The 25,426-nt window shown below is 41.1% G+C and overlaps 1 protein-coding gene across 2 annotated transcripts in view; it reads right to left on the minus strand.

Annotated features, from left to right (window-relative positions):
* LOC139450201 (uncharacterized) overlaps window positions 1–25,426 on the minus strand; it is a 125,532-nt gene that overhangs the window by 80,968 nt on the left and 19,138 nt on the right. For both annotated transcript variants that reach the window (XM_071231876.1, XM_071231878.1), the window contains exons 2-7: window positions 11,170–11,270; window positions 10,663–10,728; window positions 10,452–10,536; window positions 9,649–9,831; window positions 1,366–1,578; window positions 396–522 (exon numbers count right to left, since the gene is read on the minus strand). In XM_071231876.1, coding sequence (XP_071087977.1) covers window positions 396–522; window positions 1,366–1,578; window positions 9,649–9,831; window positions 10,452–10,536; window positions 10,663–10,728; window positions 11,170–11,270 — 775 coding nt within the window. The remainder of the gene's footprint in view (window positions 1–395; window positions 523–1,365; window positions 1,579–9,648; window positions 9,832–10,451; window positions 10,537–10,662; window positions 10,729–11,169; window positions 11,271–25,426) is intronic.

Consider the following 25,426-nt stretch of genomic DNA (forward strand, 5'->3'; position numbering starts at 1 on the left):
AGATAGTGAGAGGAGTACCAGCTACAGCAACCAGAGATAGTGAGAGGAGTACCAGCTACAGCAACCAGAGATAGTGAGAGGAGTACCAGCTTCAGCAACCAGAGATAGTGAGAGGAGTACCAGCTACAGCAACCAGAGATAGTGAGAGGAGTACCAGCTACAGCAACCAGAGATAGTGAGAGGAGTACCAGCTACAGCAACCAGAGATAGTGAGAGGAGTACCAGCTTCAGCAACCAGAGATAGTGAGAGGAGTACCAGCTACAGCAACCAGAGATAGTGAGAGGAGTACCAGCTACAGCAACCAGAGATAGTGAATGGGGACCAGCTACAGCAACCAGAGATAGTGAGAGGAGTACCAGCTACAGCAACCAGAGAAAGAAAAGATGCATCTCACCCTGTCTGTCCCCATCCTCCTCAGGGGGGAGGGTCAGTGAGTGGTGGGCGTGGGGGTTCACCATACTCGCCACCGAGTGAACCATCCGCTTGGGTAGACCAGCGTGAGTGTGAGGGATGTTTGTGGACTGAAACACAAAGTGTTAATTGCGAGGTATAACTGTTTACAGTATAACCAGCTGCCTACAACGAGGTAAAGCCAGCTGTTAACTAAGAAGTATAACCAGCTGTTTACAACAAGGTATAACCAGCTGTTATAATTCATAGTTATCAGCTGGTTACATCTCTTAGTTAACAGCTGGTTATGCCCAGTTTAAAACAAGGTATAACCAGCTGTTAACTACGAGGTATAACCAGCTGTTAACTACGAGGTATAACCAGCTGTTAACTACGAGGTATAACCAGCTGTTAACTACGAGGTATAACCAGCTGTTAACTACGAGGTATAACCAGCTGTTTACAACAAGGTATAACCAGCTGTTAACTAAGAGGTATAACCAGCTGTTAACAATGAGATATAACCAGCTGTTAACTACGAGGTATAACCAGCTGTTAACTATGAGATATAACCAGCTGTTAGCTATGAGGTATAGCCAGCTGATAACTACGAGGTATAACCAGTTGTTCACTACGAGGTTTAGCCAGCTGTTAACTACGAGGTATAGCCAGCTGTTTACAATGAGGTATTACCAGCTGTTAACAAAAAGGTATAACCAGCTGTTTACTACGAGGTATAACCAGCTGTTTACAACAAGGTATAGCAGAGGTATAACCAGCTGATAACTACTAAGTATAACCAGCTGTTTACAAAAAGGTATAACCAGCTGTTAACTACGAGGTATAACCAGATGTTAACTACGAGGTATAACCAGATGTTAACTGCGAGGTATAGTCAACTGATCACTATGAGGTATAGCCAGTTGATAACTATGAGGTATAACCAGCTGTAATAAGGATGAGACAGGACGTACCTGTTCCCTGAGAGGGGTAAAGCGGACGGAGGGGGTCTCGCAGGGAAAGTCATGGACCCCCGGGGTGTGGTCACCCTGGATGTTCTCATTAAGACCATCATTGTCATTCATGGGAGTCCGAGCCAACTCCAAGTCCATCTCTGTGTCTGAAAAGTCACCATCTTGGTTGCTATAGGCAACAGGAGAGTGAGGCGAGCTGGAAGTGGCAGGTTGCTGGAAACAAAATAGAATTACTGTATGTTACCATGGTAACAAAATCAGATGAAGACTAATGTGTACGCTATCTGTAAATGGTCACTTCTGTTTATTAACCAACCAACCAACCAACCAAACAGCTAACCAACCAGCCAACCAAAATTCATGCTTATTGTCATATCAACTAAATTAACCTCCCACTGAAGTTCAGTAAGAAATGAAGGCAAACAATGGACCCTGAATCACTCCTTGCCCACTACAGGGGTCGGTGATGAGAGGAGCTGACAGGGTCTCCGTAAAGAAAGACATCTACAGGGGTCGGTGATGAGAGGAGCTGACAGGGTCTCCATACAGAAAGACATCTACAAGGGTCGGTGATGAGAGGAGCTGACAGGGTCTCCATACAGAAAGACATCTACAAGGGTCGGTGATGAGAGGAGCTGACAGGATCTCCATACAGAAAGAAATCTACAGGGGTCGGTGATGAGAGGAGCTGACAGGGTCTCTCCGTAAAGAAAGACATCTACAGGGGTCGGTGATGAGAGGAGCTGACAGGGTCTCCATACAGAAAAAGACATTTACAGGGGTCGGTGATGAGAGGAGCTGACAGGGTCTCCATACAGAAAGACATCTACAGGGGTCGGTGATGAGAGGAGCTGACAGGGTCTCCATACAGAAAGACCCCTACAGGGGTCGGTGATGAGAGGAGCTGACAGGGTCTCTCCGTAAAGAAAGACATCTACAGGGGTCGGTGATGAGAGGAGCTGACAGGGTCTCCATACAGAAAAAGACATTTACATGGGTCGGTGATGAGAGGAGCTGACAGGGTCTCCATACAGAAAGACATCTACAGGGGTCGGTGATGAGAGGAGCTGACAGGGTCTCCATAAAGAAAGACCCCTACAGGGGTCGGTGATGAGAGGAGCTGACAGGGTCTCCATACAGAAAGACATCTACGGGGGGGATGAAAGACATCTGAATAATATCTAACTGAATCCATCAGTGGGTCACAGTCTCACAGTTTGTTGTATCACATGTCAAGTATATATCATGTCTAACTGAACCCATCAGTGGGTCACAGTCTCACAGTTTGTTGTATCACATGTCAAGTATATATCATGTCTAACTGAACCCATCAGTGGGTGACAACCTCACAGCTTGTTGTATCACACGTCAAGTATATATCATGTCTAACTGAACCCATCAGTGGGTGACAGCCTCACATTTTGTTGTATCACATGTCAAGTATATATCATGTCTAACTGAACCCATCAGTGGGTGACAGCCTCACAGCTTGTTGTATCACATGTCAAGTATATATCATGTCTAACTGAACCAACCAGTGGGTGACACCTCACGGTTTGTTGTATCACACGTCAAGTATATATCATGTCTAACTGAACCCACCAGTGGGTGACAACCTCACAGCTTGTTGTATCACATGTCAAGTATATATCATGTCTAACTGAACCCATCAGTGGGTGACAGCCTCACATTTTGTTGTATCACATGTCAAGTATATATCATGTCTAACTGAACCCACCAGTGGGTCACAGCCTCACAGCTTGTTGTATCACATGTCAAGTATATATCATGTCTAACTGAACCTATCAGTGGGTGACAGCCTCACGGTTTGCTGTATCACATGTCAAGTATATATCATGTCTAACTGAACCCATCAGTGGGTCACAGCCTCACATTTTGTTGTATCACATGTCAAGTATATATCATGTCTAACTGAACCCACCAGTGGGTCACAGCCTCACAGCTTGTTGTATCACATGTCAAGTATATATCATGTCTAACTGAACCTATCAGTGGGTGACAGCCTCACGGATTGTTGTATCACATGTCAAGTATATATCATGTCTAACTGAACCCATCAGTGGGTCACAGCCTAACATTTTGTTGTATCACATGTCAAGTATATATCATGTCTAACTGAACCCATCAGTGGGTGACAGTCTCACATTTTGTTGTATCACATGTCAAGTTTATATCATGTCTAACTGAACCCATCAGTGGGTCACAGCCTCACATTTTGTTGTATCACATGTCAAGTTTATATCATGTCTAACTGAACCCACCAGTGGGTCACAGCCTCACATTTTGTTGTATCACATGTCAAGTATATATCATGTCTAACTGAACCCATCAGTGGGTGACAGTCTCACATTTTGTTGTATCACACGTCAAGTTTATATCATGTCTAACTGAACCCATCAGTGGGTCACAGCCTCACATTTTGTTGTATCACATGTCAAGTATATATCATGTCTAACTGAACCCATCAGTGGGTGACAGCCTCACATTTTGTTGTATCACACGTCAAGTATATATCATGTCTAACTGAACCCACCAGTGGGTGACAGCCTCACAGCTTGTTGTATCACATGTCAAGTTTATATCATGTCTAACTGAACCCACCAGTGGGTCACAGTCTCACATTTTGTTGTATCACATGTCAAGTATATATCATGTCTAACTGAACCCATCAGTGGGTCACAGTCTCACATTTTGTTGTATCACATGTCAAGTATATATCATGTCTAACTGAACCCATCAGTGGGTGACAGTCTCACATTTTGTTGTATCACATGTCAAGTATATATCATGTCTAACTGAACCCATCAGTGGGTGACAGCCTCACATTTTGTTGTATCACATGTCAAGTTTATATCATGTCTAACTGAACCCATCAGTGGGTGACAGTCTCACATTTTGTTGTATCACACGTCAAGTTTATATCATGTCTAACTGAACCCATCAGTGGGTGACAGTCTCACATTTTGTTGTATCACACGTCAAGTTTATATCATGTCTAACGGAACCCATCAGTGGGTGACAGTCTCACATTTTGTTGTATAACACGTCAAGTTTATATCATGTCTAACTGAACCCACCAGTGGGTCACAGCCTCACATTTTGTTGTATCACATGTCAAGTTTATATCATGTCTAACTGAACCCATCAGTGGGTGACAGTCTCACATTTTGTTGTATCACACGTCAAGTTTATATCATGTCTAACTGAACCCATCAGTGGGTGACAGTCTCACATTTTGTTGTATCACACGTCAAGTTTATATCATGTCTAACTGAACCCATCAGTGGGTGACAGTCTCACATTTTGTTGTATAACACGTCAAGTTAAAATCATGTCTAACTGAACCCACCAGTGGGTCACAGCCTCACATTTTGTTGTATCACATGTCATGTTTATATGATGTCTAACTGAACCCATCAGTGGGTGACAGCCTCACAGCTTGTTGTATCACATGTCAAGTATATATCATGTCTAACTGAACCCATCAGTGGGTGACAGTCTCACATTTTGTTGTATCACATGTCAAGTATATATCATGTCTAACTGAACCCATCAGTGGGTCACAGCCTCACATTTTGTTGTATCACATGTCAAGTATATATCATGTCTAACTGAACCCATCAGTGGGTCACAGTCTCACAGTTTGTTGTATCACATGTCAAGTATATATCATGTCTAACTGAACCCACCAGTGGGTCACAGCCTCACATTTTGTTGTATCACATGTCAAGTATATATCATGTCTAACTGAACCCATCAGTGGGTGACAGTCTCACGTTTTGTTGTATCACATGTCAAGTATATATCATGTCTAACTGAACCCATCAGTGGGTGACAGCCTCACATTTTGTTGTATCACATGTCAAGTATATATCATGTCTAGCTGAACCCATCAGTGGGTCACAGTCTCAAATTTTGTTGTATCACATGTCAAGTATATATCATGTCTAACTGAACCAACCAGTGGGTCACAGCCTCACATTTTGTTGTATCACACGTCAAGTTTATATCATGTCTAACTGAACCCATCAGTGGGTCACAGCCTCACATTTTGTTGTATCACATGTCAAGTTTATATCATGTCTAACTGAACCCATCAGTGGGTGACAGTCTCACATTTTGTTGTATCACACGTCAAGTTTATATCATGTCTAGCTGAACCCATCAGTGGGTCACAGCCTCACATTTTGTTGTATCACATGTCAAGTATATATCATGTCTAACTGAACCCATCAGTGGGTCACAGCCTCACATTTTGTTGTATCACATGTCAAGTATATATCATGTCTAACTGAACCCATCAGTGGGTCACAGCCTCACATTTTGTTGTATCACATGTCAAGTTTATATCATGTCTAACTGAACCCACCAGTGGGTCACAGTCTCACATTTTGTTGTATCACATGTCAAGTATATATCATGTCTAACTGAACCCATCAGTGGGTCACAGCCTCACATTTTGTTGTATCACATGTCAAGTATATATCATGTCTAACTGAACCCATCAGTGGGTCACAGTCTCACATTTTGTTGTATCACACGTCAAGTATATATCATGTCTAACTGAACCCATCAGTGGGTCACAGCCTCACATTTTGTTGTATCACACGTCAAGTATATATCATGTCTAACTGAACCCACCAGTGGGTCACAGCCTCACATTTTGTTGTATCAGACGTCAAGTTTATATCATGTCTAACTGAACCCACCAGTGGGTCACAGCCTCACATTTTGTTGTATCACACGTCAAGTATATATCATGTCTAACTGAACCCACCAGTGGGTGAGAGTCTCACATTTTGTTGTATCACATGTCAAGTATATATCATGTCTAACTGAACCCATCAGTGGGTCACAGCCTCACATTTTGTTGTATCACACGTCAAGTATATATCATGTCTAACTGAACCCATCAGTGGGTCACAGTCTCACATTTTGTTGTATCACATGTCAAGTATATATCATGTCTAACTGAACCCACCAGTGGGTCACAGCCTAACATTTTGTTGTATCACATGTCAAGTATATATCATGTCTAACTGAACCCACCAGTGGGTGACAGCCTCACATTTTGTTGTATCACATGTCAAGTATATATCATGTCTAACTGAACCCACCAGTGGGTCACAGCCTCACATTTTGTTGTATCACATGTCAAGTATATATCATGTCTAACTGAACCCACCAGTGGGTCACAGCCTCACATTTTGTTGTATCACATGTCAAGTTTATATCATGTCTAACTGAACCCACCAGTGGGTCACAGCCTCACAGCTTGTTGTATCACACATCAAGTATATATCATGTCTAACTGAACCCACCAGTGGGTGACAGCCTCACATTTTGTTGTATCACACGTCAAGTTTATATCATGTCTAACTGAACCCATCAGTGGGTGACAGTCTCACATTTTGTTGTATCACACGTCAAGTTTATATCATGTCTAACTGAACCCACCAGTGGGTCACAGCCTCACATTTTGTTGTATCACACGTCAAGTATATATCATGTCTAACTGAACCCATCAGTGGGTGACAGCCTCACATTTTGTTGTATCACACGTCAAGTATATATCATGTCTAACTGAACCCACCAGTGGGTGACAGCCTCACAGCTTTTTGTATCAGACGTCAAGTATATATCATGTCTAACTGAACCCATCAGTGGGTGACAGTCTCACATTTTGTTGTATCACATGTCAAGTATATATCATGTCTAACTGAACCCATCAGTGGGTGAGAGTCTCACATTTTGTTGTATCACACGTCAAGTATATATCATGTCTAACTGAACCCATCAGTGGGTGACAGCCTCACATTTTGTTGTATCACATGTCAAGTATATATCATGTCTAACTGAACCCATCAGTGGGTGAGAGTCTCACAGTTTGTCGTATCACACGCCAAGTATATACACTGAATGTGTGAAGGGTGAAGAGGCACCACATTCTGGACTGGTGGCCGTGTAGAACCAGTAGTAACCACACCATACAATTGCTCGGTCTCACACACAGCCAGTGCGTTCACCCGAGACCTTGCAATTAACATATTTGTATGCCCTGATTTGTGCAATTGTTGAAAGTGCTGCCAACAAATCTGAGTATTCATGACCAACCCTGCCTCACAATCATCCCTGCACAAAGTGACTACAATAGAAGAATGCCTCCCAACAAGCTGGTATCACACAGGATATCTGCCACTGGACTCCACCAATTAGGGAATCCCTCTGCAGGAACTGCACTGACTTGTAAACTGTAATCTCCGCCACACATAACATGCACATGATAAGTTTCATGCATACTTTTGCATTCCCCAACAAAGTGGAGATAAAACCATGGTCAGATTCATACTAACTAAATCAGGACTAACACACACTAAATCAGGACTAACATACACTAAATCAGGACTCACACACACTAAATCAGGACTCACACACACCAAATCAGGACTTACACACACTAAATCAGGACTAACACACACTAAATCAGGACTAACATACACTAAATCAGGACTCACACACACTAAATCAGGACTAACACACACTAAATCAGGACTCACACACATTAAATCAGGACTTACACACACTAAATCAGGACTAACACACACTAAATCAGGACTCTCACACACACTAAATCAGGACTAACACACACTAAATCAGGACTAACATACACTAAATCAGGACTAACACACACTAAATCAGGACTTACACACACTAAATCAGGACTAACACACACTAAATCAGGACTCTCACACACACTAAATCAGAACTAACACACACTAAATCAGGACTAACACACATTAAATCAGGACTAACACAGATTAAAAATCATGACAAACACACACTAAATCAGGACTAACACACACTAAATCAGGACTAACACACATTAAATCAGGACTAACACAGATTAAAAATCATGACAAACACACACTAAATCAGGACTCACACTAAATCAGGACTCACACACAATAAATCAGGACTAACACACACTAAATCAGGACTAACACACATCAAATCAGGACTAACACACATTAAAAATCAGGACTGACACACACTAAATCAGGACTAACACACATTAAATCAGGACTAACACACATTAAAAATCAGGACTAACACACACTAAATCAGGACTCATACACTAAATCAGGACTAACATACATTAAATCAGGACTAACACACACTAAATCAGGACTCATACACTAAATCAGGACTAACACACACTAAATCAGGACTAACATACACTAAATCAGGACTAACACACACTAAATCAGGACTAACACACATCAAATCAGGACTAACACACATTAAAAATCAGGACTGACACACACTAAATCAGGACTAACACACATTAAATCAGGACTAACACACATTAAAAATCAGGACTAAAAAACACTAAATCAGGACTAACACACACTAAATCAGGACTTACACACACTAAATCAGGACAAACACACACTAAATCAGGACAAACACACACAAAATCAGGACTAACACACATTAAATCAGGACTAACACACATTAAAAATCATGACAAACACACACTAAATCAGGACTCACACACACTAAATCAGGACTAACACACACTAAATCAGGACTAACACACACTAAATCAGGACTCATACACTAAATCAGGACTAACACACACTAAATCAGGACTAACATACACTACATCAGGACTAAAAAACACTAAATCAGGACTAACATACACTAAATCAGGACAAACACACACTAAATCAGGACTAACAAACACTAAATCAGGACTAACATACACTAAATCAGGACTAACATACACTAAATCAGGACTAACACACACTAAATCAGGACTCACACACACTAAATCAGGACTAACACACACTAAATCAGGACTTACACACACTAAATCAGGACTAACACACACTAAATCAGGACTTACACACACTAAATCAGGACTCACACACACTAAATCAGGACTAACATACACTAATTCAGGACTCACACACACTAAATCAGGACTCACACACACTAAATCAGGACTAACATACACTAAATCAGGACTAACACACACTAAATCAGGACTAACATACACTAAATCAGGACTAACATACACTAAATCAGGACTAACACACACTAAATCAGGACTCACACACTCTAAATCAGGACTAACACATACTAAATCAGGACTAACACACACTAAATCAGGACTTACACACACTAAATTAGGACTAACACACAGACAAGTACAATGCAGCCCCCACATGCTGACACTGTAGAATTAGTAGGACGCACCTTCTCTGGTGAGCTGTGATTAGTGGAGCGCCCATTGGCCATATTGGCGTAGCGTTGTGAGGATGGCCTGCTCCTCTCACTGCCAACATGGTGGCTGTCACGACTAGGTGGGGGATTTCGAGGGGAAGTGGCTTTCTTCAGCACTTCCTGCGCTGCCTGTCGCTGATAGATACGACCGAAGTGCTGCAAGGAGAAAGCACAACTACATCACAAACTTGTTACAAGTGACAGATAGGTGGACAACTGACAGACTGGTGGACTAGTGACAGACTGGTGGACTAGTGACAGACTGGTGGACAAGTGACTGACCGGTGGACAAGTGACAGACTGGTTGACTAGTGACAGACTGGTGGACATCTGACTGACAGGTGGACTAGTGACAGACTGGTGGACAACTGACTGACGTATGTACTAGTGACAGACTGGTGGACAACTGACTGACTGGTGGACAAGTGACAGACAGGTGGACACGTGACAGACAGGTGGACAAGTGACAGACAGGTGGACTAGTGACAGACTGGTTGACTAGTGACAGACTGGTGGACAAGTGACAGACTGGTTGACTAGTGACAGACTGGTGGACAACTGACTGACAGGTGGACTAGTGACAGACTGGTGGACAACTGACTGACGTATGTACTAGTGACAGACTGGTGGACAACTGACTGACTGGTGGACAAGTGACAGACAGGTGGACTAGTGACAGACAGGTGGACTAGTGACAGACAGGTGGACAAGTGACAGACAGGTGGACTAGTGACTGACTGGAGGACTAGTGGCAGACTGGTGGACTAGTGACTGACCGGACCGGAGTACAGCACATGCTTGTTGGCCAGATACCATGTGTACACCTTCCTCAGACTCTCCTGCTGCTTGCCAGACTTCACCCTGGAACAGGTCACATCATATTCACACAACGGTAACACAAAACAGCATTAGTTCACCACATCCTATAGATAGTGGCTAGGTCACTGAACAATGTAAACTGAACACAACTACTCAAAGATCACTTACTCCTTAACTTCACTCAGCATCTGGACAAGGATGTGGTAGAACCTGGTGTCCCGCTCTGCCTGGTCCCTGCAACAGAGGGACACACTGGTACATCAGGTCCTGGCTTCCAGCACTTACACCAGGTCCTGGCTTCAAACACTTACATCAGGTCCTGGCTTCCAGCACTTACATCAGGTCCTGGCTTCAAACACTTACATCAGGTCCTGGCTTCAAACACTTACACCAGGTCCTGGCTTCAAACACTTACATCAGGTCCTGGCTTCAAACACTTACATCAGGTTCTGGCTTCCAGCACTTACATCAGGTCCTGGCTTCAAACACTTACACCAGGTCCTGGCTTCAAACACTTACATCAGGTCCTGGCTTCAAACACTTACATCAGGTCCTGGCTTCAAGCACTTACATCCGGTCCTGGCTTCAAACACTTACATCAGGTCCTGGCTTCAAACACCTACATCAGGTTCTGGCTTCCAGCACTTACATCAGGTCCTGGCTTCAAACACTTACATCAGGTCCTTGGTTTTCCCTGTAAGATGGGCCAGTTTGAGGTCATGGTGATGGCGCTCAATGGCGCCATACATGTCCTTGAACTCATTCAGGGTCATCATCTAACAGAGAAACATAAAAAATGAAAGTCTTCCCTCTCACAACTACTGTGGTTACTGTGCATAATGTGCAGGTCTTAAGAGTTTGCATGCAGGTGCCTTTTCGCATTGCCTGTGTATATATGCCAAAGTAATTTTGTAAGGTAAATGATAGGCACAAGCACACTGTGAGGCTGATCTCCGGTCACAGAGGGCATGCATTCATGTCAATTTCACAGACCAGGACTGCGTTCCAGTTATTTTCACTGATGAATTAAGATGCTTTCGGGACTTCACAGATCATCATGCCCGAATGAGATGTAAACGAGGAGAAAGATTTCAAGATTCCAACGAAGCCAAATATGACCGATATGGAATGGGCTCAATCATGATTTGGGGTGGGATCAGTAGAGCTGGGAAAACCAATCTCCATGTCCTACAGCTGGGCACGATGACAGGTGCACCCTGGAAGGGATGAGACCGTATGGGGGAGCAATCGGACAGGACTTCATCTTCATGGACAATTACTCACGACCTCATCGTGCCAGGGTCGTTCATGCCTATTTTGAGTATGAGACCATTGTCCACATGGAGTGGCCAGCCCAGTTATCAGACCTATTCCCTATCGAACACATGTGGAACCAGCTGCAGATCACCCTCTCACGACACACAATGCTCTTACTGTCATCCAGACATTTATTGGGAGCATACTACGACGGTGCCAGGCTGTGAACACATCATGTAGATCAAATACCCGCTACAGAGAGTTTCACATCTTTGTTCACATAGTGTGACACATGACAACAGGCTTTTATTCATTAAACATGTCTTCATGCAATAATGTCTTTGGCTATTTCAACAGATGCACAAAATTTGAAATATCATCTTTTAAGGTGGTGATCCGTAGCAAACTTTGAGTAGTATATTTTGAATATCGCAATGGCACATTAATACTTAGCACATAACAGTCATGAGTAACGAAAGAGCCATATCTGTTGATTATCAAAGGTGATGGTGATAATGCACATTTTACCATGAATTTGGAATTTACTCGATTCTGACTGGTCATTCAGAGGCTATTAAATCACAATAACCCCCTCTGATTGAAACAGCTGGTTTGACAGCCGCATCACTGCAGAAGCTAATATTCATAGAATATTACTTTTTTTCAGTCATTGTCTGTAGGCATATTTGAACAATAATATCTACAATTACAGGTTACAAAATGCACACATGCAGTTGCTATAATATTAAAAGGATGTTTGGGAATACATTTCATGCAGAAAACATGATAGATATCTACAAAGGGAATGTATTTAAGTTTTGGAGACAACAGAGTGCTTGGAATTTTGGTGCTTTTTTATATACGACTGTTATGTCATATCTTTTGCGTCACAATGAGCAATATGACGTCATAATGTTTGAGTGAAGTATTACGGTGTAAATAAACCGTTTGAGTATATACAGCGCCATATTTTGTTTGGTGACTCCATAATTCAGATTGATAACCCACTCAAAGCACTGGACTCAACCCATGCCTCACGCTGAGCGTTCGGTTCCAAATTCAATTTAGTGCAGTTAAATCTACAGGTCACCTAGTTCTACATTGAAAACACAGTATGGTTATCTCCTAATTAGATACAGGTAACCTAGTTCTACATTGAAAACACAGTATGGTTATCTCCTAATTAGATACAGGTAACCTAGTTCTACATTGAAAACACAGTGTGGTTATCTCCTAATTAGATACAGGTAACCTAGTTCTACATTAAAAACACAGTGTGGTTATATCCTAATTAGATACAGGTAACCTAGTTCTACATTGAAAACACAGTATGGTTATCTCCTAATTAGATACAGGTTACCTAGTTCTACATTGAAAACACAGTCTGGTTATCTCCTAATTAGATACATGTAACCTAGTTCTACATTGAAAACACAGTATGGTTATCCTAATTAGATACAGGTAACCTAGTTCTACATTGAAAACACAGTATGGTTATCTCCTAATTAGATACAGGTAACCTAGTTCTACATTGAAAACACAGTACGGTTATCTCCTAATTAGATACAGGTAACCTAGTTCTACATTGAAAACACAGTCTGGTTATCTCCTAATTAGATACAGGTAACCTAGTTCTACATTGAAAACACAGTATGGTTATCTCCTAATTAGATACAGGTAACCTAGTTCTACATTGAAAACACAGTATGGTTATCCTAATTAGATACAGGTAACCTAGTTCTACATTGAAAACACAGTATGGTTATCTCCTAATTAGATACAGGTAACCTAGTTCTACATTGAAAACACAGTATGGTTATCCTAATTAGATACAGGTAACCTAGTTCTACATTGAAAACACAGTATGGTTATCTCCTAATTAGATACAGGTAACCTAGTTCTACATTGAAAACACAGTATGGTTATCTCCTAATTAGAGACAGGTAACCTAGTTCTACATTGAAAACACAGTATGGTTATCTCCTAATTAGATACAGGTAACCTAGTTCTACATTGAAAACACAGTCTGGTTATCTCCTAATTAGATACAGGTAACCTAGTTCTACATTGAAAACACAGTATGGTTATCTCCTAATTAGATACGATCATAGAACACTCTAAAACCATAAAGTTGTGACACAGACGTTGGTGAAATCGACTGAAGCACAAGAAAGCACAATGACTTACAATCAGGAAAGACGTCTGTGATAATCTGACGATAGGTCATAATCATGGGGTAACTAATCACAGACCTAAAATTCGATCTCACACATATGTTTGATACCAGTTATCTAAACTGGGCTTCTCACCCACAGGTGTGGAGGAATCTTCTCACAAACACAATGACACACAGATAACAGGATGCACCATGACGTCATCCAGATTTGTGAAAAACAATCAGTGTAAATAGAAAGCCATGTTAATATTACACCATTAATCTCTTGCTTTTAAACAGGCGTGGTGTTCAATAGTTGCCCCCTGAAATACACTTGTTATGACACAAAATCAATGGGGAACCCTAATCTGACAGGTGACTCGGACAATATAATGTACGAGGCATTCCCTTGTCGGGTCAACAGTGACTGGGTAGACTTGATTCAGGGTAATGCATGGGACTTCTAATGCTTTGTAGTGCATGGGACATCTAATGCTTTGTAGTATATGGGACATCTAATGCTTTGTAGTGCATGGGACATCTAATGCATTGTAGTGCATGGGACATGTAATGCTTTGTAGTGCATGGGAGATGTAATGTTTTGTAGTTCATGGGAGATGTAATGCTTTGTAGTGCATGGGACTTCTAATGCTTTGTAGTGCATGGGATTTCTAATGCTTTGTAGTGCATGGGACATCTAATGCTTTGTAGTGCATGGGACATCAAAAAGCTTTGTAGTGTATGGGACATCTAATGCTTTGTAGTGCATGGGAGATGTAATGCTTTGTAGTGCATGGGACATCTAATGCTTTGTAGTGCATGCGGCATCTAATGCTTTGTAGTGCATGGGATATCTAATACTTTGTAGTATGTGGGATATCTAATGCTTTGTAGTATATGGGATATCTAATGCTTTGTAGTGCATGGGACATCTAATGCTTTGTAGTGCATGGGACATCTAATGCTTTGTAGTGTATGGGGCATCTAATGCTTTGTAGTGTATGGGACATCTAATGCTTTGTAGTGTATGGGACATCTAATGCTTTGTAGTATATGGGACATCTAATGCTTTAAAGTGCATGGGATTTCTAATGCTTTGTAGTGCATGGGACATCAAAAAGCTTTGTAGTGTATGGGACATCTAATGCTTTGTAGTGCATGGGACATCTAATGCTTTGTAGTGCATGGGGCATCTAATGCTTTGTAGTATATGGGACATCTAATGCTTTGTAGTGCATGGGACATCTAATGCATTGTAGTGCATGGGACATCTAATGCTTTGTAGTATGTGGGATATCTAATGCTTTGTAGTGTATGGGACATCTAATGCTTTGTAGTGCATGGGACATCTAATGCTTTGTAGTGCATGGGACATCTAATGCTTTGTAGTATGTGGGATATCTAATGCTTTGTAGTATATGGGACATCTAATGCTTTGTAGTGTATGGGACATCTAATGCTTTGTAGTGCATGGGAGATGTACTGCTTTGTAGTGCATGGGACATCTAATGCTTTGTAGTGTATGGGACATCTAATGCTTTGTAGTGCATGGGACATCTAATGCTTTGTAGTATATGGGATATCTAATGCTTTGTAGTGTATGGGACATCTAATGCTTTGTCTTGCATGGGACATCAAATGCTTTGTAGTGCATTGGACATCTAATGCTTTGAAGTGTATGGGACATCTAATGCTTTGTAGTATATGGGACATCTAATGCTTTGTAGTGTATGGGACATCTAATGCTTTGTAGTGTATGGGACATCTAATGCTTTGTAGTGTATGGGACATCTAATGCTTTGTAGTGCATGGGACATCTAATGCTTTGTAGTATATGGGACATCTGATTGTTGGTAGTGCATGGGACACCTGATTGTTGGCAGTACAGTGATCGCTCGCTATAACGCTACCAATGGGGTCCAAATAATTGGTGGGCGTTATAGACGATGAGCCGTTTAACCGAGGCCGAGGCGCGCGCTCGGAAAATCTTAAATCATCAATATGTGTTTATCTCACGTCACATCAAAATAGTATATATTTTTATGGACCTAGATCTACCTGTAATATCATTCATTTATTAAATCTGTCACATTTCACAATGTCTGAAATACGTATTCCATTTCAATTTATCATTTTTAATCGATAAATTAAAAAATTATTCACTATTTCCCGCGATGTTATTGAAAATAAAATTCTCGGACACACATTTCGACAAAGGGTCCACATCAAAGAGCAAAATAAAGACGTTTTAAACAAATCTTATTATACAAAGTGATAAATAAAATCAACAAAAATATATCTAAAAGTAATCAAACTTACATCTAAGTTATTATTTCCATCGTTTCGTGCGATCGCGTGTAATGTAAGTCAAATGACATCTCGGCTTTCGTCGCCTTGAATTCTCGGCTCGGACACAATGTTTAATGCAAAAATATATGCATGAAAAATCTTTGTCACAGCTCGTAACCTAGCACGATACATTCGCGAAGTTCCATATTTTTAATATATATCGTGATTTCCTGCTTAAAACGTTCAGAATAACACGATTTAACAAAAAATCTTTCGCCAACTTCTGAAATTTATCAAACATGAGCTTGGTATCACAGCTATAATTTGATTGGCTGCCTGAGGTCACGTGCTCAAAATTGACCAATCACGAAACTTGTAGTAGATTTCGGCAAGAAAGCGCCATTACAAACAAATTTTAATCCAATAAAATCGCTTGTTATAACTACGGAAAAAACCAGGCGCTGTTACGAAAGCGCGATTACGAAATGAATGACCGCCGTGTTGTGACAGCAACTACATGTGTGTGACAGTGTCGCCTCAAATTGGATTGCCCACTAATTAAGAATATAAACTTCGCTTGTGGTTCTCTTTTATTGCATGCATGCGCTTCTAAGATCAAAGGTCGATAGTGTGAAAAGTTAACTAGTTGAACAATCGTATTTCCGGGACTTGCCGCGGATGTTTTCAAACAGATTATTAGAACTCCATTCAGCGATAAACGGTTCATTATGCAATGAGAAGCGTTATGTGCAAATGAACAACGAACAACAATACAATTATGTCTGTCTAAAACTATCAGTAATAAAAGTGTACATAAATTTTGGGAGCCATGCGTTACCGCTCGTAGTAACCGAAGTAGCGCTTTATCGAAGAGCGCAATAGCGAGCGATCACTGTACTTGGGACACCTGATTGTTGGTAGTGCATGGGACATCTGATTGTTGGTAGTACATGGGACATCTGATGGTTGGTAGTACATGGGACACCTGATTGTTGGTAGTGCATGGGACATCTGATTGTTGGTAGTACATGGGACATCTGATGGTTGGTAGTGCATGGGACATCTGATTGTTGGTAGTACATGGGACATCTGATGGTTGGTGGTACATGGAACACCTGATTGTTGGTAGTGCATGGGACACCTGATGGTTGGTAGTGCAAGGGACACCTGATGGTTGGTGGTACATGGGACACCTGATTGTTGGTAGTGCATGGGACACCTGATTGTTAGTAGTACATGGGACACCTGATGGTGTGTGGTACATGGGACACCTGATTGTTGGTAGTACATGGGACATCTGATGGTTGGTAGTACATGGGACACCTGATGGTGTGTGGTACATGGGACACCTGATTGTTGGTAGTACATGGGACACCTGATGGTTGGTAGTACATGGGACACCTGATTGTTGGTAGTACATGGGACACCTGATGGTTGGTAGTACATGGGACATCTGATTGTTGGTAGTACATGGGACATCTGATGGTTGGTAGTACATGGGACACCTGATGGTGTGTGGTACATGGGACATCTGATTGTTGGTGGTACATGGGACACCTGATTGTTGGTAGTGCATGGGACACCTGATTGTTGGTAGTACATGGGACATCTGATTGTTGGTAGTGCATGGGACATGTGATTGTTGGTAGTACATGTGACACTTGATTGTTGGTAGTACATGGGACACCTGATTGTTGGTAGTACATGGGACACCTGATGGTTGGTGGTACATGGGACACCTGATTGTTGGTAGTACATGGGACACCTGATTGTTGGTAGTACATGGGACACCTGATGGTTGGTGGTACATGGGACACCTGATTGTTGGTAGTGCATGGGACACCTGATGGTTGGTGGTACATGGGACACCTGATGGTTGGTGGTACATGGGACATCTGATTGTTGGTAGTACAAGGGACATCTGATTGTTGGTAGTGCATGGGACACCTGATGGTTGGTGGTACATGGGACACCTGACTGTTGGTAGTACATGGGACACCTGATTGTTGGTAGTACACGGGACATCTGATTGTTGGTAGTGCATGGGACACCTGATGGTTGGTGGTACAAGGGACATCTGATTGTTGGTAGTACATGGGACACCTGATTGTTGGTAGTACATGGGACACCTGATTGTTGGTAGTACATGGGACACCTGATTGTTGATAGTACATGGGACATCTGATTGTTGGTAGTGCATGGGACACCTGATGGTTGGTGGTACACGGGACATCTGATTGTTGGTAGTACATGGGACACCTGATTGTTGGTAGTACATGGGACACCTGATTGTTAGTAGTACATGGGACACCTGATTGTTGGTAGTACATGGGACACCTGATTGTTAGTAGTACATGGGACATCTGATGGTTGGTAGTACATCGGACACCTGATTGTTGGTAGTACATGGGACACCTGATGGTTGGTGGTACATGGGACACCTGATTGTTGGTAGTGCATGGGACATCTGATTGTTGGTAGTATCTGGGACACCTGATTGTTGGTAGTACATGGGACACCTGATGGTTGGTGGTACATGGGACATCTGATGGTTGGTGGTACATGGGACATCTGATTGTTGGTAGTACATGGGACATCTGATTGTTGGTAGTGCATGGGACATCTGATTGTTGGCAGTACATGGGACATCTGATTGTTGGTAGTACATGGGACATCTGATTGTTGGTAGTACATGGGACATCTGATTGTTGGTAGTACATGGGACACCTGATGGTTGGTGGTATATGGGACATCTTATTGTTGGTAGTACATGGGACATCTGATTGTTGGCAGTACATGGGACATCTGCACCATGCAGGAGCCAAACTATGCATGTATGTATGAACTGATACGTGGAACACCATGGTTCCTCACTTGTCTCATGAACTGATAGGTACACCATATGGACTTCCTTCAGGGCAGGTCACCGGGTTAGGTATGTTAGATGACATTTAAATATCTCCAGAAAATTCTGGAGGCCATAAAAAGTCTGCCAATAGATCTACTGACATTTAATTATCCATGTGTGTATTACACATAATAACATTTTCAGTCAAGTGTTTCGTCAACATCAAGAGATATTTGGTTTCTACAAGTGTGGTATTGGTTTCTATTATAGACATTGTCAGTGCCCACCTTACATAGGCGTAAACCATTGCTTTCACAGATAACTGGTAACCTGAGCAAGGACAAACAGCCATTGCCCTTCTACCCCGGTCTCATGTGTGTTGACTGTTAAGTAAACACACAGTAAACATCTGCTTTATGTGAAAGCCATATAGACCTCCTTAAGCTTAAGCTCAAACAAAACAAAACGGTTTTGCTAAGGGAAGTATGGGACTCCATTGCTGCTGGCTTGTTGACTTGCCTATACAATACAGGCAGCAGTGAGTGAATTGCCCAATACATGGACAAACCAAACACAGCAGACAAGCTGTAACGGTGACACGGGTAGTAGTATAGGTAATGATGGTTCTGGCTCACTTCCACTGGAGCGGGATTCATATACCTATACTGCTACTACAGGTAGCATTTTTTATGTGTAAATGACTATGCGATTTAACGATAGTCATGAGATTCAGCTCCAGCTCACCACCACCTGGAGCCAAAGATATAAATTTTTATAGGTAATGATGGTTCTGGCTCACTTCCACTGGAGCGGGATTCATATACCTATACTGCTACTACAGATGGAATTTTTTATGCCAAAATGATTATGCGATTCAACGATAGTCATGAGTTGTATTAAACGAAACATCAATATTAATTAATAATGAATAAAATTTACTATAGCCCACGAGGATATTGGAAAGGTGTAGGAGCAATAAAAAAATTAGCCACCGCAGCTAAGGTATCTAAAGATGTGGCCAAGGATTGGTTAAAGAAACAAGCGTTGTGGCAAATATATTTACCGGCACCGCGTTATATACCCAGGAAGAAGTTTGATATTTTTACGACGAATGAAGTTCATCAGGCTGACCTCTTGTTTCTTCCTCACGATAAGGTAAAACGCAAAAAGTATAAATACGCTTTAACAGTAGTGGATGTGGCTAGTCGATACAAAGAGGCTGAGCCATTAACCTCGAAAGATTCAACAGAAGTAGCTAATGCACTGAGTCGCATATATAAACGCGGACCACTAAAATGGCCTAAGCTATTTCAAGTAGATCCCGGTCGCGAGTTTATGGGATCGGTAACTAAACTCTTAACAAAGCACGACGTCAAAATCGTCCGTGGTGAAAGAGAGGCCCACCGTAGTCAAGCTATCGTCGAAAGATTTAACCGGACTCTAGCGGAACGTTTGTTTGGCTATCAGTATGGGATCGAAATGAAATCCGAGCTATTGAGATCAACCGAATGGGTGACACGATTATCAGCCGTTGTATCAGCGCTGAATAATGCCGAGGAGAGGCAAAGAACAAAAACTTCCGGATAGAGTAAGGGTAAGATATCTATACCAGCCCGGTGAACTCGAAGGAGGCCTACGTCGTGCAACCGATCCCATATGGTCCCTTAAGACGTATAACATTAGTCGATTGGTTATGAAAGAAGGAGAGCCTATTCTTTATTATCTTCAAGATGGACCGGGTAGGGCATTTGTACGAGAAGAGTTGTTCATAGTTCCCGACGGTACGGTATTACCACCATAACCATAAGCATAGGTAGTTACACCATCATTATCAATCCATCTCTTTGTATCCAAGGGGGATAATGATGTCTTGTTCATTCTTAATCCATATATCCTATGATCGTAACTTCTTAAAGAGTTCATCTCGTGTTTGAACGTTCTACCGTTGAATAATGATTCTTTATACTGTTCGTGTTTGATATGCTTTTTTACCACATACTTTTTAACACCCTTAGCTTTTCTTATCTCCCCATTATCGGACTTCTTTATAGAATACATCTTAGGTCTTAATCCCACATACTCCGCTATAGGGGTCCCAGCACATTCATCCTTCATCTTACCTAACACCTTTTTATTTACAACGCTGTGAAGTGGATTATCTTTTGGGTAATCGCAAGTGTCGTACATATCTATTTTTTCTGCCATATCTTTATACACATCCTCGGTTTGTATTTCCATCAACAAAGAATCTGTGTCGGTATATAACACCTCGCATCTATCGCCGTATTGCTTCTTAAGTTCGTTGTAATAAAAGTCATACATTAAGTGTTTTGACAAGTCGAGAATACTCATACCGACGTACACCGGTCTGTTGAATTTTATATTACTTTTCTGCATATGCAACGCGGCTAAGTCGTTATCGAATATCTTGCTTCTGTTAAAAGCCGGACTGGCTATAAGTTTCCTGAGTCTTTCTTCCTCATTAGATCTGACTAATTTAACATCAACACGCTTCCTTAGATTCTCCATAGTTTTACCAAATACCGAGTTATTCATGAGCTTATACAGATTCTTTTTGAAATCGCTGATGGCTATCTTTCTTAAATCTGTGTTCAACCTAATATAGGGTTCCATCCAAGGGCTTTGATCAAACTTTAGAACTCTGTGTATTTTCTTTAGTTTCATACCTAACGATAGATACAACTGGAGATTTCTGTAGTGAACTATATATTTTGTCTTATCCATCAAATTTGGTACGAGTTTTTCTACGTTAGCTAACCTACTATTACCCATCAATGAACGTTGATATTCCGACATCCAGTCTTTATTAACCATTAATCTTTCGGGAGCTAGCGGGTAACTGTTATGGTCTTTATGTAAGGAACTCGGATATTCCAAGTCAACTTCTAGTATGTACCCTTTATTCTCATCATTCACATTAATATTATGGATATCGTTTACATTGATATCATCGACCCATTCAAAACCACCCGTGGGTAAAGGTTGACTCATAGCCCATCCGTACAAATTGTTAGCGTCGAGATATAATATATGCGTGTCGGGTTTACTCGGATCGTATCCTTCCACTAATTTATTATTAGCCTTGGAATACCTTTTCGCTGCCATCGATATAACCCCTCTTAATCCTTTCTCAATAAACAAGTGCATATCGTAATCTGTGAGTAGTTTTAGTTCTACGCAGGTCTTCTTCAACAATGCATCCCACGATAGTCCGGGACTGGAATAGTACCATGCCGGGTCTAAGCCGTATTGTTTTAAACACGTCTTTCTAAATATCTCGAATATATCGGCGAGTAACAGTACATCGGTTTTTAAGTACAGATCGTGATAATCGCCTAAATTCTTACAACCTAATTTATCCCAGACCGTCAGAGCGTGTTCATAATCGGTATCTGTTATTCTAGATTCCGTTAAGTTACTATAGAATGATTCGAGGGGTGGTAATTCAGTTTCTTCGAATCTAGACCAATCATCCATATATTCGTATGGATATACACCTTTTCTCAGCAGTAAATGACGAGTTATCTTATCGGTATATTGATTTGTTATAGCGAAGTCATCGGGATTGTTCGCTTTAGCTAAATTGTCCAGGGAAGATAACAGAAACTGTACGGAGTCTATGAATCTAAGCCCATTACTTTGCTTTATTCTAGATTTCCCATCCTTGTCCTTATAATGTATAGGTTTAGTCAACGAGAACGATATGTATTTTTCCATATTGTTAGGAATGCACGTTAAACCGCCGTCGGTCTTTGAGATAGCTTGCATGATGAGATGTGAATCGTATCCCCTAAGGTTATGAAACAACGGGGATGGGTATTGTTTGAGCATTCATTTTTAGTTTCAAGTTACACTCATTATGAGCGGCTCCCCGATAATTACCCATGACGTGACAATGATCTCTTACGGAATCCCCATCCAGGGGTTTATTACAAACGTGACAACTCGTTGACTTCTTGTGGGCCCTCCAATCATCTATCGTCATACGCATGGGTTTCTTACACGATAATTCTTCCCTGATTATTCTCTCTTCATTTTGTAGATATTCTAGGAACTTTCCCGCTGCATCGGGACCTCTGTAAATCACGGGAGTGTTTGTTTTCCCATCATACCTTACAACTATATATCCAAACCCACAAGGAATATGTTCTTGAGTTTTGTACGTAAAACTATCTTGATTATTGCGTTCAGTATTTTCTATAGGTTTGATAAGCGCTTCGAAGTCGGCGTAAATTACGTACGGTACTGGCATTTGATTACTGTAATAATGTTCAAATTTTAATATATTTTTTCCCTCTTTAGGCATATCGATCCTGATGGCATTCTGTCCAACACCTCTACAGTCTTCTTTATGCGCTTCTAATAGATCTTGTCTGCTGTACCCATGCAGGCATCTTTCGCAGAAATATTTCTTTCTAGCATGTTTTGTTTGATCGTATAATAGCCTGTTTAAACTCTTTATCCATGTATAATGATATTTTCCATCTTTTTCGATCAAAAATGAATTGATTCTGGGGATATGTTCTGGAGCGGAGCTTATCCTGTGTACAACAATTCCTTTAGAATGTCCGAAAACATTTATAGCTAAATTATTTTGCTTTTCCACCTTATCAATTTGTGATATTGGTGTAGGTTCGTCTATACCATCGAAGTTGAGTCCATCGTTTTGGGGATAGCTAGAAGGTCTATCCGGATTTTTGTCTACGGGGAACAATGCAGATCTTATCATCATTCTTAAACAATCATCGGATTTATTTTTTACGTTAATTATGGCTTTTTTCTTCTTATAATACGGGGGTAAATCTATATAAGATCCACCTTTGAAGGGCATATAATTCGCTATATCTAAATATAAACTATCGATTTTATCCACACCCCAACCCGAACCTCTATTAGTCCAGCGTTCTAAAGTTTCCTGTATCCTCTGAATTGATGTATCTAATGATGCGTTTATAGTATCGGATTCGGTTATAACTTCTTGATTGCTACGGAAATATGGTTCGGTATATTCGACGCTATCGTCTGCGTTACTTTTACTCAATGACATTTTAATCGTCAGCTGGTATTTTATACTTTGTAAATCATCTAATTCCTCGTTAATTTTACTCGATATGATGGGCTTAATATCGTTAACATCCATGTTGGAATTAATATCCATCTTCCAACCTCTTAGATATTTACCAACGCCTGCGGATGTGGGTACAAATATTAATTCTTGTTGTTGTTGATTATTATCTTCCTCGTCTTGTTGATTATTATCTAGTAAAGCGATCAATTCAGCTCTTCTCATTCGAGAATAACCTCTCAGCCCACTGTTTCTTGCTCGAACTTTGAGTTCTCTAACAGTCTGTGGTGGTTCCAAACCGAGTAAGGTAATCAATTCAGCTTTTCTCATACGAGAATATCCACGTAGACCACGTTGCTTTGCCATAGCCTTCAACTCTCTGACAAAAACCATAGTGGTTGAATGGTATATGCAAAATGAAACAAATGTCTAATTGGTTGTTTTCATATATTTAAATACGTATCCTCCCCAACCTATTCCTCTCATTGATGTAATCTCTCTTCCTAGCATAAATAATCTGATTCCTGACCCTATCAGCACCATGTTTCTTACATAAACAATAACGACCTTTGACCCCTATCCCGCATTCAGAACACGTATAGTTTATGTGTCCACGCTTGATGTAATAATTGTGTATACCGCAGTAAATTTCAACACAGCGGCGGTTACATAGAGTCGTCTTCCCCATGAGTGTAAACTTGCAGTTATTCATGGTATATACATCTATCATATCATTTGTCTAAATGCAAATCACATCTACACTAGTGAATAGCTGAAAATCAATACAGCAGATAACCCCATAATCACAAATGCGACCTCTCGGTCTTTCTGAGCCTCTGACGGTGTATAAAACTGACTCATTGTTGGTCTAGGTATTGGGTCGAGTTTTTTCCCATAAACGAGGTAGTATTCGTGCATGGCAGATTCGACATCCTTAAACGTTTGAATTGAATGTCCTTCCTTAATCAGTTTTTCATGAATAAAGTCTAATCTCTTCATTCTCTGCTGCGTATATTGTAACTGAGCTGCTTGGTATTGTTCTAATGCTTTATTATGTCGTTTACGCTCCTCTTCAACTTCTTTAGCGTTTGATTCCCTCATACTGGAAAATAAATAATTACTCCCCGAAAAAGCTAGAGCATTAACAACAGCTCCACCGACCATCATCGCAATTGATGCCATATGAATATAAATATTCAAATGTTTAATTACTTCATTATGTCTTCCGGGATAAGTCCTTGTTTGATGAGCATATCCTTCGTTGCCATTGCTAATCCAATATCCAGAACCATCATAC

This window comes from Haliotis cracherodii, unplaced genomic scaffold, assembly GCF_022045235.1.
Source record: "Haliotis cracherodii isolate W230 unplaced genomic scaffold, xgHalCrac1.p SCAF_8, whole genome shotgun sequence".
NCBI classification, from domain to species: Eukaryota; Metazoa; Mollusca; class Gastropoda; order Lepetellida; family Haliotidae; genus Haliotis; species Haliotis cracherodii.